The sequence below is a fragment of the Suillus subaureus genome, assembly GCF_016647635.1.
Source record: "Suillus subaureus strain MN1 chromosome Unknown BJ212scaffold_22, whole genome shotgun sequence".
In the NCBI taxonomy this organism is placed as follows: Eukaryota; Fungi; Basidiomycota; class Agaricomycetes; order Boletales; family Suillaceae; genus Suillus; species Suillus subaureus.
The window spans coordinates 220140-236037 of record NW_024538578.1 but is presented as its reverse complement, the minus strand read 5'-3'; the positions used below and the strand labels follow the sequence as shown (position 1 = coordinate 236037).

The 15898-nt window shown below is 43.1% G+C and overlaps 3 protein-coding genes across 3 annotated transcripts; all 3 read right to left on the bottom strand.

Annotated features, from left to right (window-relative positions):
• Window positions 1-3381: 3381 nt before the first annotated feature.
• BJ212DRAFT_1300787 (uncharacterized protein) lies at window positions 3382-3762 on the bottom strand (the record flags this gene model as incomplete). The annotated part of the gene is made up of 1 exon (XM_041333032.1): window positions 3382-3762. The coding sequence occupies one exon, from the start codon at window positions 3760-3762 to the stop codon at window positions 3382-3384; it is 381 nt and encodes a 126-aa protein (XP_041191539.1).
• Window positions 3763-8823: 5061 nt separating this feature from the next.
• Window positions 8824-10111, bottom strand: BJ212DRAFT_1300786 (uncharacterized protein; the record flags this gene model as incomplete). Its single annotated transcript, XM_041333031.1, has 5 exons — window positions 8824-9074; window positions 9133-9213; window positions 9276-9437; window positions 9774-9892; window positions 9948-10111. 5 exons carry the CDS (start codon window positions 10109-10111, stop codon window positions 8824-8826), a joined length of 777 nt encoding a protein of 258 aa, XP_041191538.1.
• A 3453-nt stretch (window positions 10112-13564) lies between these two features.
• Window positions 13565-14387, bottom strand: BJ212DRAFT_1447699 (uncharacterized protein; the record flags this gene model as incomplete). Its single annotated transcript, XM_041338437.1, has 3 exons — window positions 13565-13788; window positions 13841-14207; window positions 14331-14387. 3 exons carry the CDS (start codon window positions 14385-14387, stop codon window positions 13565-13567), a joined length of 648 nt encoding a protein of 215 aa, XP_041191537.1.
• Window positions 14388-15898: the final 1511 nt, after the last annotated feature.

Genomic DNA, 15898 nt, shown 5'->3' with positions numbered 1-15898 from the left:
ACTTAGTAGCGTCGGCTGCGCGACCTGGCAAAAAGTGTCATATTCCGACGGCTCATGGTATGCTGTGACCGAGGATGACTATGATGGAAGCCCCTACTAGGCTCGATACCAGCCTGGCTTATATAACCACGGACAAGTCGAGTGGCGCTACGTCAAGATTTCCCACTCTCGGGGACGGATGGCTTAGTGGATATGCCTCCAACTCTGGAATTGCTTCGGCAGTTGCCGGCCTTAGTAGAAGGTCGTGGGTTCAAATCCTACAACAACCACCAGGGAGTTTTAGTGGGTAGTGCTAGCGCTGCTTAGTCCCACATAACCTGCCTAATCCAGCAATGGGTATGCATAAATGCATTTCTTCCTGGAGAGATAGCAATCTTCTGCCTGAAAAAATGCTATACTGGTCAGATCTGAATATCTGCATCAGTTCAAATCAGGTGCTATAGTGCCATCTAAGTGGGGCCAGCCAATGGTGGTTGCCACTAAGACAATATGGCCTCTCAAAAAAAAAAGATTTCCCACTCTCAAAGGATGTACATCAGACTGGTCACAAGTCTACACCCCTACCCCAGCGCCTGCAGGACATTGAATACATATATCATAGAAGAGACATAGAGCCCGTTCAGCAACCAAAATTTTGCAAACCGAATGAAATTGTGGGTAGCATGAACATTACAGAGATACAAGCTGAGTCTGAAAGTAGCTGGTAAGATCAATAGTGATAACATATGGGGCCATGGATCATAGTAGTAGATCACAGCAGTAGTGATGGTTATGGACCCAGGACACATGCATCCACTGGTTGCTAACCTTTTTACTCAACAGGCACCCCTTGTGACCTGTCTAGTCCAACTTGTGGACCAGACTCACCCTGACCAGGCTCATCTAGCATGAGCTTCGGTCCACCAACACATTCTTTGCTATATTGCCCTTCTCCTTAGCATACTAGTTGCTGCCACAGCACAAATCCTTCTGCAGCAGATCCCAGATGACCCTGAGCCCTACCATACATTAGCCCTCACAGGGCAAGAGTGGGTAATCAAATTAATTGTTGGCCATCCAGAGCATATCCACTGTGAACTTGGTGTGAATGTTCATGTCTTTGAGAGCTTAGTCCGTGACCTTCGTGGCTTTGGTCACATTGATTCATGCTATGTGTTGCTCAAAGAGCAGCTGGCTATTTTTCTGTACACCTGTGTAACAGGATTAACCATCAGACACATTGCAGAACAATTCCAGTGATCAAACACTACTATTTCGAAGTTTGTGATTTCATGTATGTTTCACACCTCAGCTAACTCTGCCTGATAGATATTTCTGAAAGATGCTACATATATTTGCATCCCACCCCTTCTACACCACTCATGTTCACCTTCCTGTTGCTGATGCACCTGTCTCCAGCATGATTCATGATAATCCGAAACATTGGCCATACTTTTGGGATGCTATTGGAGCCATTGATGGTAGCCACATCCATGCATTTTCCCAGCCAGCCACCACCTGTACTACAACCAAAAAGGTTTCATCTCTCAAAACTGTCTCTTCATCTGTGACTTCAACCTTAGGTTTACCTTTGCACTGACGGGATGGGAGGGATCAACAACAGATCCATGGCTCTGGGGTGAAGCTTGTAATAACAGCTTGGATATCCCACCAAGAAAATATCTTCTTGCAGACCTAGGGTTCCCCTTGTGCCAACAACTTTTGGTCCCTTACTGTGGTGTTCATTACCATCTGGCCAAATGGGGTTGTGCCAGTGTCAGGTAAAACTTAACAGTTCTCTTTTGTAGTCCAGCTCATCCAATAATATTTTTAGGCCTGTCAACAAGGAAGAATTATTCAATATTCATCATGTGTCTGCTTGCAATGTCATTGAACATATTTTCAGTGTTGTGAAGCAGCGCTTTCACATCCTTTTAATATCCCCTGAGTACAAGATTCAAATTCAAGTTTGCATTCCTGCAGCACTATGTGCTCTACATAACTACATAAGTGTCCATGACCCAGGTGAAGGGCCTCTGCCTCAGAGAGCTGTCTTCAATGACAACCCCACCTATCAAGGGCAACCCAACAAAGCACATGATGTTACAGTCACATCTACCCCTATCTCTTTTCTCTCTGTCTACCTGTGTATTACATCATGACCGCACCACGCTGCGCCATCATTAGACTAACCCTTTACTATATCTGTATTACACCATGATTGCCGCTGCTGTCGCTAGGTGACTCATTTCCTTATCTCTGACTCATCTTGATGACGTGTTAGATGACTCGTTTCCTTATCTCTGACTTGTCTTGATGACATGTACATACCTGCCCTAAAGTAGGCTACATCTATATAAGCTCGGTCATGTACTTAGATAGATCTTCACTTTAATCTACTAGGTCTTCACCTGAACTATCCTTTGCTTAGGACCTCCAATCCTAAGTCGTCTGATAACCGATATTCAAGCCAGAGACACTCTCTCTGACTTGTCTTAAGAACCTTACATTTGTAAGGCCTGACTCGATCGCAGACGTTACTCTTATCGAGTATCTGTCGTCATGCCCATCCTAGTTCGCCGTAACACATGATAGTATGATTGTCGGTGATGATGCAAATGCAAACATGTTTTGTAATCACATGGCCATGGAGATGTGGGAGGACTATCAGAGAATTTTACATGAGCATGATTTAGTAGACATATTTCACTCCTTAGATATTGATGAAGATCCAGAGGAAGAGGAAGACATGGATGAGTACTATGGGAGTGAGGATGATGTGGACAATGATGATCTATAACATTCACAATGTATTGTAGTGTACATTGTACAACAAACGAAGATGTGCTGCATATCAAAGAGTGACAGCTAAAACAAACAACTTGCAATACAGAATGACACATGAAGAACACAAATGAAGAACATGATTACAGCAGGCCATAATCCTCCCTGGCAGCCTGGTGGATAACTGATTGCAGGCAAGGTAGATGATTCTCAAGCTTGCTGGACAAGTATGTGGCACAAATTGGTGGGCTCCTCATGAACATGTTCATGAGGGTGACCTTGTCAGCTGGCAAGATGTGCTTGTCATCTTGCATCACAGCCAAGGCCTGCAATCTCTCATTTGCTACACAACTCTCATCAGTGCTGGCCAGCATATTTCTGAGACTGTCTGTCAGACAGTTTATGGAACCTTGAAGGTTCATAAATGCAGCAGTGCTGGTGGTGTCCTTGGCATCCTTGGAGCCTGAGCATTGACCAGTGACACACAACATGGTGCTGCTACCATGTACTGACAACTTTGGCTTCTTGTCAAGGGTGGGGGAATCCATCTGTGATAATGAAGTTTGGGTAGTGCTGGAGGAAAAGAGCATGTTGGAATGTGAACATTTTCTGGTGCTACTATTTGAGGCTGCAACTGAAGATAGGGGAGGGGGGGTTCATGGAACTGCCAGATATGATTCCAGGGTTAGTGAATGGAAGGGTGGACATGACTTGGTCCCATGCAAAGCCAGCAGCCACAGGCCCTTTGCTACTGGTGTCATTGTGAGCACCAGGCACACTAATAGCAAGCCCCATAGCAACACCACTGGCCTCAGTGCTAGCAGCAGCAACTGCTGATCCACTGGCCTCAGTGTTGGCCTCAGTGATGGGTTCTGAAGCCTGTGTGGCCAATGAAGCCAGGTTATAGGCAGCAGTGCCCTCAGCACCACTCCTATTTGGCATGATCTCCAACATCTGGAGCCAAAATCCCCATCCAGCATTTTTGAATGGTTTCATCATCTCAAAATAAAAGGTAAGGAGCAGCTGGAGATCTGAGCATATTTACATACCTTGTTGCTTGGGCTGGCATTAATAAATTGTTGCCACTGAGTTTCTGCTGCCTCCCCCTGAATATTAGCACCATTCTCATTATCCCAATAACATCCCAATCAACTGTTCTGATATCTCTCAATGGTGTTGTGGGTCTGCTTCAGCTACAGTGGCTCAAAAAACTGTCCACATGTTTTGACATTTTTCACTATCTATGATATTGTGTGAGAATGAACAAGTGCCTCAAGGACATGGTTATACCACATTGTAGTATGGCTTCAGGGCTTTCATTTGAGCCCTACACCGTGGGAATCGGTGGAGATATGGTGGAGATACAAGGCTCACAAAATGGTGACTCATGCAGACAGTTTTTTGACTCAAGTATTTTACAATAATAACCAGGTATTCTAGTATTTTGTATGACCTCCCTTGGCTTTAATTACTGCCTCTATCCTTCTAGGCATACTCTCAATTAATTTCTGGCAATCCTCAGCTGTGATCTTCCCCCATTCCACTGCTACTCTCTCCCAAAGCTCCCATACTCCTTTAGGGGGGTTTTCATAGGCTTGAAGCTTTTTCTTGAGTGTTCCCCAGAGATGTTCAATGACATTGACATCAGGAGACTGTGCTGGCCAGTCAAGAACATTGATGTTATGTTCTTCAAACCATTCCTTAGCTCTTCTGGATGTGTGCTTGGGATCATTATCCTGTTGGAAAATGATATCTTCTTCATTAATCCCTGATTCTGCCAAGCTAGGCAGCAAGTGGTCATTTAAAATGTCCACATACTGCTCAGCATTCATCTTCCCCTCAACCTCAGCAAGCATTCCCACACCATTCCATCCCATACAGCCCCATACCATTAAAGAACCTCCTCCAAACTTGACAGTCTCATTAACCTCTCTGTCTGTTAGGCCATCTCCCTTCTTTTTCCATACATATACCTTTCCCATCTGACCCAATCCTATTGATTTTGGTCTCATCTGACCATATAACATGCTTCCAGTCCTCTACAGTCCAGTGTTGATGAGCTAAGGCAAAGGCTAGTCTTCTCTGCCTATGTTTGATGGAGAGAAGAGGCTTTTTCTTCTTTGTTACTGCCTTGAGATGAGCTGCCTTGAGAACATTCCTCACAGTTTGTGAAGAGACAGGGGTAGTGATGGTGGAATTGATATAATGGGTGGCTTGGACAGCATTATCAGCCTTTCCTGTAGTGATATGTTGGATAATAGCCCTTTTGTCAGTAGAGGTAAGCTTGGATGGACGTCCTCCACAAGAGTTTTCCTTGTCTGGGTGGCTTTCTTTGATAAACTTGGCCACAGTGGACTTGCATACTCCAGTTCTAGAGAAAATTTGGCAAGCAGAGAGGCCAGCATAAGACAGAGAGAGGATATTATCTCTTTGAGCAGAGGAGATGGCTTTCATAGTGATTATGACTATGATACATGAGATATTCTGGTTTATATAGTTAGATATAGTCATAAAATAACATAATGACACCACTTCATAATTTATATAATAGTGGCATGATTTTTGTGGTGTCATAAATAATGATTTATATAGTTTTAATATACACTCAAAAAACTGTCCACATGAGTCATCATTTTATAAGCCTTATGTCTCCACCATATCTCCACCGATTCCCACGGTGTAGGGCTCAAATGAAAGCCCTGAAGCCATACTACAATGTGGTATAACCATGTCCTTGAGGCATTTGTTCATTCTCACACAATATCATAGATAGTGAAAAATGTCAAAACATGCAGACAGTTTTTTGAGCCACTGTATCTGATATTTCTGAGATGACCCTCGCAGGGTGTGAAGGGGATTCCTTTTCATATACAAATCATCACATAAAAAAGAGGTTTCAGTGCAATGACAGGGCTTAGTCAAGATGAACCTCTGAGAAAACCATCCACAAGTTAATGACAAGGTGTGTTCTGGTAGAAAAAAACCAACATTTGGCAGGTTTTGAACCTATGCAATCCAAGAGAAACAGATTTTGATTCCATTATGGTGATCACTTGGCTAAGACTTGTTATAATAGACTTCCAATGAAACCATCTATGAGTAAATGTTAGCGTGTTCCAGGAAAAAAGACCTTGTCATCAGTTTGACAGATTTTCATTCTGTTGTGGTGACCACCTGGCTAAGACCAGTTAAGATGGACCTCCAAGGAAACCATGAGTGGATCTTCAAGGTGTGTTCTGATATATAAAAAAGCCTTGTGGTTGGCAGGTTTCGAACCTGCATTAGTGTCATAGTCCAAGAGACAGATTTAGATTCTGTTGCAGTAGTTGAACTACTTCAGCCAGGATGAAGTGAGATGAACCTCTGGGGAAACAATCCTTGAGCAAATCTTCAAAGCATGCTTAGAAAAAAAAACCTATCATTGCGCAGGTTTCAAACCTATGCAGTCCAAGAGAACCAGATTTCAATTCTGTTGTGGTAACTTTGCAAGTTTGAGATGAACTTCCAGAGAACTAGACAATGAGGAAATATCATGATTTCAAACCCTACCACCTGAGAGAGCAGATTTCAATCTTCAAGGTGTGTTCTGATAGAAGAAAGCCTTGTGGTTGGCAGGTTTTGAACCTGCACTAGTGCCAAGACAGATTTAGATTCTGTTGTGGTAGTCAAACTACTTCGGCCAGGACAAAGTTGAGATGAGCCTCTGAGGAAGCCATCCATGAGTGAATCTTCAAGGCATGTTTAGAGAAAAAAACCTGTCATTCTGCAGGTTTCAAACCTGTGCAGTCCAAGAGAAACAGATTTAAATTCTGTTGTGGTAACTTCACACATATACAAATTATCACATAAAAAAGAGTTTCAGTGCAATGATGGGGCCTAGTTAAGATGGACCTCCGAGGAAACCATCCATGAGTTAATATGAATGTCAAGGTGTGTTCTGATAGAAAAAAACTGTCATTCAGCAGGTTTTGAACCTACACAATCCAAGAGAAACAGATTTGGATTCTGTTATGGTAACCACTTGGCTGAAACCTGTTATGATGGAGTTCCAATGAAACCATCTATGAGTGAATGTCAGTGTGTTCCACCTTGTGATCAGTGCGACAGATTTTGATTCTGTTGTAGTAACCACCTGGCTAAGACCAGTTAAGGCTACATGGGATGGAACTCCAAGGAAACCATGAATGAATCTTCAAGGTACATTCTGATGAAAAAAAAGCCTTCTGGTCAGCAGGTTTTGAACCTGCACTAGCACCATAGTGCAAGAGACAGATTTAGATTCTGTTGTGGTAGTTGAACTACTTTGGCCAGAACAAAGTTGAGATGAGCCTCTGAGGAAACCATCCATGGGTGAATCTTCAAGGCATGTTTAGAAAACAAAAAACTCTCATTTAGCAGGTTTCAAACCTGTACAGTCCAAGAGAAACAGATGTCTAATTTGTTGCTGGTACCAGTTGGTTATGACACTTAAGATATGCTTTGAAGGATCCATCCATGAGTGAATGTTTGAAAGTTCAAGGCATGGTAAAAGGACAAAAGATTGTTGACCAGGTTTTGAACCTGGTTACATAAAAGATTTCTATTCTGTGACACTTACCACTTGGCTAAGCAAGACTGGTTAAGATGGATGTCTACTGTAGAGATACACACCTAAGTCACCTGAGTGGCACCATCAATATTACTAATTAGTAATTATGTCAGGTACCTTATCTCGTTACTAAGTAGTAGAGCATAGCTATGTTCTACTACACCAGCAAATATACCAGCAAACCAGCAGTACCTTGGGGACACTCACCTTCCTTGTTTCAGGCTAAATGTGACAGCCCACCTAATGCCAAATCTTGTTCCTGGCTATTTCTCACTGTCATCACTTCCTCTATATTGCACCTGCTGTCATCTGCTTAACATCGGCAAGGCTCTGCTTGTCGTCTATGATGATGAGCTCAATATGCAGTTATTCTGCGCCCGATTTTCAACCATTTTTGTCCAGACCTTTTGCTACTGGTTGGTGCTAGTTGTCCCACTGTTGTCTACTCTGTATGTTATGTTTTTTCTTTCATTTCTCATATAATCACACCTTCCTTAGCTCTTACACATCTTCAACCACAAGTCTACTGTGTGCAGCAATAAGGTAACAGTGTATGTGGTGAGTGTTGTTCCCACACTTCCCTGCTCTCAATGCTCATTGCAGGTGCTTGATGATGTCCTCTACAAAGCAGAAACACTTATCCATGATCCCATGTGTGCACGAGACACATATTCTGGATACTGGATCATCAAGGACTATGAAAGCATCCCTCACTCAAGTCCAGAGAGACCATTTGGCCTTTGAAGAAGAGCAATGTGCACCAAATGTTACGGTGAACCGTAGGTCGACTAGGATAGGCGCGACAATAGACACTCGATAAGAGTGACGTCTAAAGCCGAGTCGTAACCTCACAAATGTAAGGCCTCTTAAGACAAGTTAGAGAGAGTGTCTCCGACTTGAATATCGATACAGACGCTTAAGATTGGGGGTCTTAAGCGAAGGATGTTCTGGGTAAAACCTAGTAGATTAAAGTGAAGTCTAACTAAGTACAAGACCCTGTTTATATAGGTAGGGCCACTTTAGGGCCGGTACGTACACGTCATCGAGACGAGTCATAGATAAGAGAAATGACGTCATCGAGATGAGTCAGAGATAAGGGGTATGACGTCAGCTAGCGATGGCATGAGGCGGTCGTGCTGTAATACATGGATATAGTAATGGAGTCAGTCTAGTGATGGCACGGTGAAGTGCGGTCATGACGTAATACAATGGAGAAAATGATAGGGGGCAACCGTTACTGTAACACCAAACATTCATATGTTCAGTGCTAACATGAATACATGTATGGTATTAACATAGTGACTAGCCTGCGACAGCCACTCCCTCTATGTTTGCTCCTCCTCCTCCTCCTTGTCCACCTCCTCATCCTCTGAGCTGTCAGTATCCCCAACTACAGCTGCACTTTTGGTGCTGCCAGTGACCTTTCTTTTAGTGGCTTTTCATGGCTTGTAAACAGACTTGCCATTGTTTGCTCATTCACGGTTACCTGCTATGTGCTGCTCCACTTGCTCTTGGGTAAGTTGAATCCACAAGCATTGTTCATTCACCAATGCATCAAGGAGTGTTACCAGGTCTTTGCAATGGCAAATCTTGCCAGGGTTCTGAACCTTGCCGCATGTCCAGCCCTCAAGTGCAATGCTGTGCATCTTGATGATTTTCTTCTTGTAGTTGTCATAGTTCATCTTAATCTTCTTCGACAAGTTGCATTTTCTCATGATGGCATCTTGGCACATGGACTGCATCAGCAACGATGTTTCAAATGACAAGTACATACTACTCACTGAGTCCCTCCTGAATGTTGGTGCAACATAAATTAATCAACTTGGTGGGAGACAAATGGTGTGTTGAATCAGCATGAGTATCTGTGGGAATTGAACACTGAACATTAAGTATTCATTAACCCTGGACGACCTTATATGCTTACCAAAATTACCAGTTACCCATGATTTGAACTTGAGTGCAAAATGCTTTGGATTGAGATGTGAGATCTCCTTGATGAAGGACTGGGCTTTGGGTGTGTAGAAAATCTTCAATTCATGAAAATGTTCAACATCACCACGAACTGCAATGTAGAAGCCTTCAATGCCTGTTCAAGAAGTGATGTTCTCCCACTAACATCCATCCTTAGGTCAAACACAACCATAAAAACTTGTGGTACATACTTTGTTTGCCATGCTGTTGAACATCACATTAACTTGTTTTTGCAGTGCTTTCGGATTTGAACGCATGATCTTGATGCAATTCTCGCATAAAGTATGAACTTCATGACAAAGCTTTTCCTTCTCAGATGTGGAGAGGTGACAATATCTGGTGGTGAGCTCTCATCCATGCTGTGCAATGAATGCTGTAAGTTTCCACCACTGTCCCACAGGAAGTGCTGTAGTAAGGTGTTAGTTTTTTTGTCAACCAAGAAGAAACACACTAATACCTTGGTTCACTTCATTCAGTTTTTGACTTGTGAATGCATTCCATGCATTAGGTTTTTGGTGCAGGCGCAGGCCTCTATTGTTGTGCAACTGGAGCTGAGTCCACTTGGTGCTCCTGACTCTTGTAGCATTGTAGGTGTTGAGGTCATTACAAGGTATTGTGTCCCCACCATTTGTATTTTTCTGAAATAACTGCAGCTTCCTCCTGATATGCTTCCCATGCCTCATCAATGGCATTTGAAAGGCCAACAGCCTTTTTGCGATGGTTGGCCTTCTGTGTCACAGTGAGTTTTGGCCTAACATGTTTGATTTTCGGTGTGATATTAACAACCATTATATGAAGATAGACAGACAAGAGACTGAGATGTTGAATGAGGTGCGGAATAAATTTATGGCAAGGGACAGTAGGTTTATTAGCCTGTAAAATATACTTTATTTTGCCACATGGCAGATCTTCAGCTCATCAAAAGTATATATTATGGTATGGACAGATGTGACTCAAGTTTTTACAGTGTATTTATATGTCAGCATTTTAAACCTTCAGTATTGCATCCCTACCTAACCTAAGTTGGGCCTCATCACAGCATAAACATATTCTTCCCCTGCTATGACAGAGTCAGTGTACAATGGTGGTGCATCACCACCAGCCAGCCTTTGACCTCTTCCACTCCAGACGGGGTGAAATGCACCCAACCCAAACTGTCCAATAGCATCAGGATATTGAGTTCATGGGAAAGGAATAACACGAACAACACTTGTTGTAAAACTTGGGGGATTAGCCCTACTAGTAGTTTCAGAAGAACCCAAGGTCACACAGTGAACAGCATTACACTCCATAACTGATGCATCGGAGGCAGTAACAGCGGAGTCCTCCAAGTCCTTTAAAAAATAAATTACCATCAGGTATATACACTAAGATCTGTGAAATCAAATACCATAGACATCAATTGTCCAATATTCAGATCTTGGAGACCAATTGACATGACTTGCGATTGTGCCAGTAGTTTGAATGGAGATAAGTTTGGGGTGCTAGGCAGATCCGATAAAGTGGAAATTGAACCTAAGAAAATATATAGTGTGTGAATGTTAATGGTAGCTGTCACTCACTAATACTTGCTGCAGGACTGCTAGAACACTCACAGCTGACAATACTTACATTGTCGACACATGGAGGAACCTCAGCAGAAGGCACAGGCTTCTGGTGGATAGCAGTGGGAGCAAGAATAAATTCCCTTGCAGGTGGAGGACACTGGTGTGCAAGAACAAAATCCCTTGTGGGTTGTGCCTGCTCTGTTGGATTGTGAGGGTGTGTTCATGCCCCACATGAACTTGTGGTTGCAGGTTGTGCCTGCTCTGTTGGATTGTGAGGGCACACCCGTGCTCCACATGAACTCATGGTGGCTGTTGTTCTACTTGCAGCTGTGGGTGTGAGAACAAAATCTCAAGCTGGAGGAGGGCGAATAGGTGATGACAGCAGGGGAAATTTGAGTGAGGCACAGCTTCCAAGTTGAAATATATTATTGGCTTTGTAGGAAGGACAAGCATGAGAAATAAGTCAGGACAAAGGAAACAAGGCGACTTACTGCATGATTTAACCTTCACACCACAGGTGCATGCTGGTTTATTCCATCTCTTAAAAACCTTCTTTGAAATTGGGTGCACTACTTGAGAAGTGAACATGTCACGCATTAACAAAATCGCTTGGGATACTTGTGTATCAATGAGTTTCCATGAATCAGTGATATTCAAGCACAGGGACTGTCGAGTATTGATGAGCACTGCCGGTGAGTTTCGACAAACATTGGCTCGATTGGAAAATGAGTAGTGTGCTTCGAACGTAACAAAAATTGAATGCTGCAGTGAGAAATAAGTTTCAGAGACTGAAGCGATCAAGGGATGTTCATACTGTGGTATTCATGCTTACAGCAAGATCTAGCCATGAAAATCTTTCCATATGATGTGCTGCAGGTGTAGTATAAGCAAATGTGCCCTTCAAGGCCCAAGTTTCGGTCTGGGGTAGTTGGGAGGATGCAAGCAAAGGTGAGGCAGCAGCTTTTTGCTTAACAAATTCTGTAATTGGTGTCAGCACTGTACACAATCAATTGAGTAGATCCAATTAACCAATCCAAAAGACCATGTATGATCCTGAGATGTAGTGACCTAGCATGTAGTACTTGACCTTCATCTTGTTTAAAAGTGCCAGTGGTTCAATGACAAGGCCAATGAGGAAACAAGGCCAATGAGGATGTGATGCATGAAAGTGTATCTACACTTTGTTGCATTGCTGATCAATCCAGTGGCTGAATCAAAGGGGTTGGTCACACATGTCTTGAAGTTGACTTGCTTGTCTGAGAGTCAATGTCATTAGATATTGTACTTACTATATATGTTGTCTCTGAGTAGGATGTGTTCTTGTATATATCATCTCTAAGCATGATGTAGTGGCTCGGTCTTACTGTTCTTGTATATATCATCTCTAATCGTGATGCAGTGGCTCATCTGAGTATGATGATGTTCTTGTATATATTGTCTCTGAGCATGATGCTACTACTAGTAGCTCGGTCTTACTGTTCTTGTATATATCATCTCTCCAAGCATGATGTAACAGCTTGTCTAAGTCTGATGTGTTCTTGTATATATTGTCTCTGAGCGTGATGTAGTGGCTCAGTCTTACAGCTGGACATATATTGCACTGAGTCATATCATTGCCATAGATTTTGATTCTAATTCTACTCAGACATACATGCATCGAGGCAACTAGCCTCATCACAAAGAGTATCATCCTCATCTGCAAGAATCACCAAGGATCCATCCAAGTCACCCAACACCAATTCAACACCATCTCCATCCCTCCTTTCTTCACCCACATGAACAAGACCATTATATCCTGGGAGATCATAGATTGCTCCAAGTCTGGTGTGGTGAATGTTATTCACCCAATGATGTTCCTCAAATTGCCACTGAATCTCATATGCAAGGGCAGGATTAGTCTCTGAGAGTGACCATGCAACTGACAACAGATGTGCATCTTCATCATCAACCCACATATGAAGCCATGCTGCTTTGACATTCAAGTGAGTGATCTCCTCACATGCACACACTACTTTAAAATATTTTGCAGTGACTTCACAATTGGCTTTTGAAGCCCAAGGCTTGGAGAGGAGGTCTCAACAAGAATGCTTCAGTAAGTCAAATTCCCCCAGTCACACATAAGATGCGATATCATGGTATTCAAGAGTTGGTCTGTGTGGGCTTTGCAAAGGTGCGAGGCCATTGTACTTGTCCAATGCCACATGTATTGCTGCAGATCGTCGAGCAATAGCATTTGAGATGTGTTGACATAATTTGTAACCTGTTATCAAAGCATGAATAAGTACTAGATCACTGTGTGCAAAATACTTACCAGTCCCTGCAAGATTGGCTTTGGCTAACTCAAATAGCCTCTTGACCACTAACCCTTCAAGGTGCTCGACAACACAGATGAAATGACAATTTGTCAAGGAGTTGAGTGCATGTTTATATTCGCCTTGTTCTCAAGTCCAATGCTCAGTGATGCCCATTTGACACTCGAGGTCATCAACAGCATTCATCTCCAGTACTAACCTACAGTACGCTGCGCTGTGCTCAGCCTCCTGAGCTCTTGCAACGGCTTGCACACTCTTGGAAAGCCCTTGAATGGGCATGAAATCCGCCAGAGTATAGGACAGGAACTGAACAGATGTGACACGCCCGTACACAGCCCTGAAGAGATTAAACTTAGTTTGACATGGGTAAATAATTCAAAAACTTACTCTGCGCTCACCAAGGACTCAAGGGCTTCAACGTATGTCATTTTCTCAACATCTTCTTCAGTCTCAATAGTGAGGGCCTGCAAGTACTCTAATTCCTCGGTGTTCCATTTCTCAAAATCCACATCAGTCAGGCTAAGCTGTGCCTTGAGCTCTTCAACTGCAGGCGATAGCTCATTGATGATATGGAGGGCCTGCTTGTAGTTATTGTAGATGAATTTACCTATTGAAAATGTTATTGATGTAAGGCCTCTCGACTCAAGCAAAACACCCACTGAGTTCAGAGTATTTGTCTAAGTCCCATTGGTCAAAATGTAGTCCAATGAATTGTAGCCAATGAAAGTAAGACACGTGACGAACAACAGGTGCAACTGCATTGGAACCAGAGAAGATTTGTTCGCACATTTCTAAGTCCTCGATGCCAAGACCCTTTTGATAGAGTGGATGATATTGAATTTGACATTGGCAATTGTGAGCATGGCCATGAAACAAGTTCACAAGGAAGCGATGGTGGTTAGCACTGGCCTTTAATGATATTGAACTTGCTGCAACAGTTTTGCTATACAAGCATCCAATATCATAGCCTGTGGTGCCATTCAAGCTGTAGACATTGAGAATCTTGTTTGTGGTTGCTAGTGCATACTTTGCATTAGAAGAAAAATTAGAACAATGTACACTTGAGTATGAAATGTTTATGGCATACAGTTCTCTGCTCTTACGCATCTCTACCAAAGTCTGTACTATGCCATGATGACAAGCACTGACAAAAATTCCTGTCTGATCAAAGACGCTGACAGTGTTCTCACTGATGGTATTTGCCATTTTCCAATTCTCTGTGCAGGCAGAATCATCACTGGCAGCTGTGGGTGTGACATCAGCAGCTATGCGAGTGCCTGGGTGCAGGCGAACATTGTCCTTAAAGAATTCCACTTCAGAAGGTGGGATCAAATACTCTGATGGGAAAACTCGCTCATCGGCATGGCCAGAGCCATCAACTCACTTTAATGAATTGTTCCCGTCCATGCTGTCAAGCCAAGCAGGGTCAAGGGAATCTTCATTATCTTGCTAAATGAAAAAATATATATTGAGTGCATGCATGAGAAGAACATGTTGATATTACATGCCTTATAGCTGCATGGTGGACAAGCATTTAACATCTGCCAGTTCAAACTATCGTGTCCAAGTGCCTGGTTGACGAGAGCCTTGACATGATGCAAGACATTGAGGTAGGCATCAAAGGTGATTGCAAATTGATCATGGAATGATTGAAAGTATGTGCACTGCAATAATATTAGTAGGGTGCAGTGGTGTAACTTATTTACACACTTTATGGAGAGCACAAAGGACTTTGACCATGGCTTGCATGCTAAAGGAAGACTTGCGGCAGCAGATTTGATGATAAAGTTCGAGACATTCAAGAGAGATAGCAGTGGTAGGTTGTTGTGGGGAACAACCTAGGAAGCCAGCCTTGATTAGAGAAACATTGGCGAGCTCATCTGGTGCTTGGTGGATTGATTGAACAGCACAGAAACCTGCGAATAAGTGCTTGTCAATGAGAAGGCAAATATACTGGACACTCACTTGATATACCAACACTTGTGACATAAAATGTAGACCCCACCCTACCATCGATCCCACCAGTTGCACTCTCAACGCCACGGTGCTTCCACGAGAGGAAGGAGCCAACCAAGTCAGTCATTTGACTGGACCATGCAGCATGCATTGCTTGATTACGATGGAGATGGGAATGGGGTGCTCAACAACGATAGTTTTTCATACCTTGTAAACTAATATACAGTGAGAGAACTATCAAGATCAAAATAACTCAACTCACCAAATGATGATCTGTGCATGCATTGCACTGAGAGCTGGGTCATCTTGTCCCACAGCCCCCACCTTTGAGTGTGCAGCCCAGTTGCCAGCATTGCTTTCAGTCTCCTCATCATCTGAGTCAGCACCATTCAGATGATGGTTGTCGTGGTCCCAGTTACCATAGTCAGTGGAAGGTACTGCAGGATCCCCAGTGGATGCCCATCCAACTTCAAGAACAGCTTCGGCAAGCAGTTGTTGTGTCTTAGCTGTCAATTCTACATGTATTCATGTTAGAACTGGATGATACAGGTAAGTATGGGAGAATGTACGAATGTTTGTTGCATGTTGCTCTTCTTCAAAGGCCAAACAGTCTCTCTGGACTTGAGTGAGGGATGCTTTCATAGTCCTTGATGATCCAGTATCCAGAATATGTGTCTCATGCACATGCAGGATCGTGGATAAGCATTTCCGCTTTGTAGAGGACATCATCAAGCACCTGCAGTGAGTGTTGAGAGCAAGGA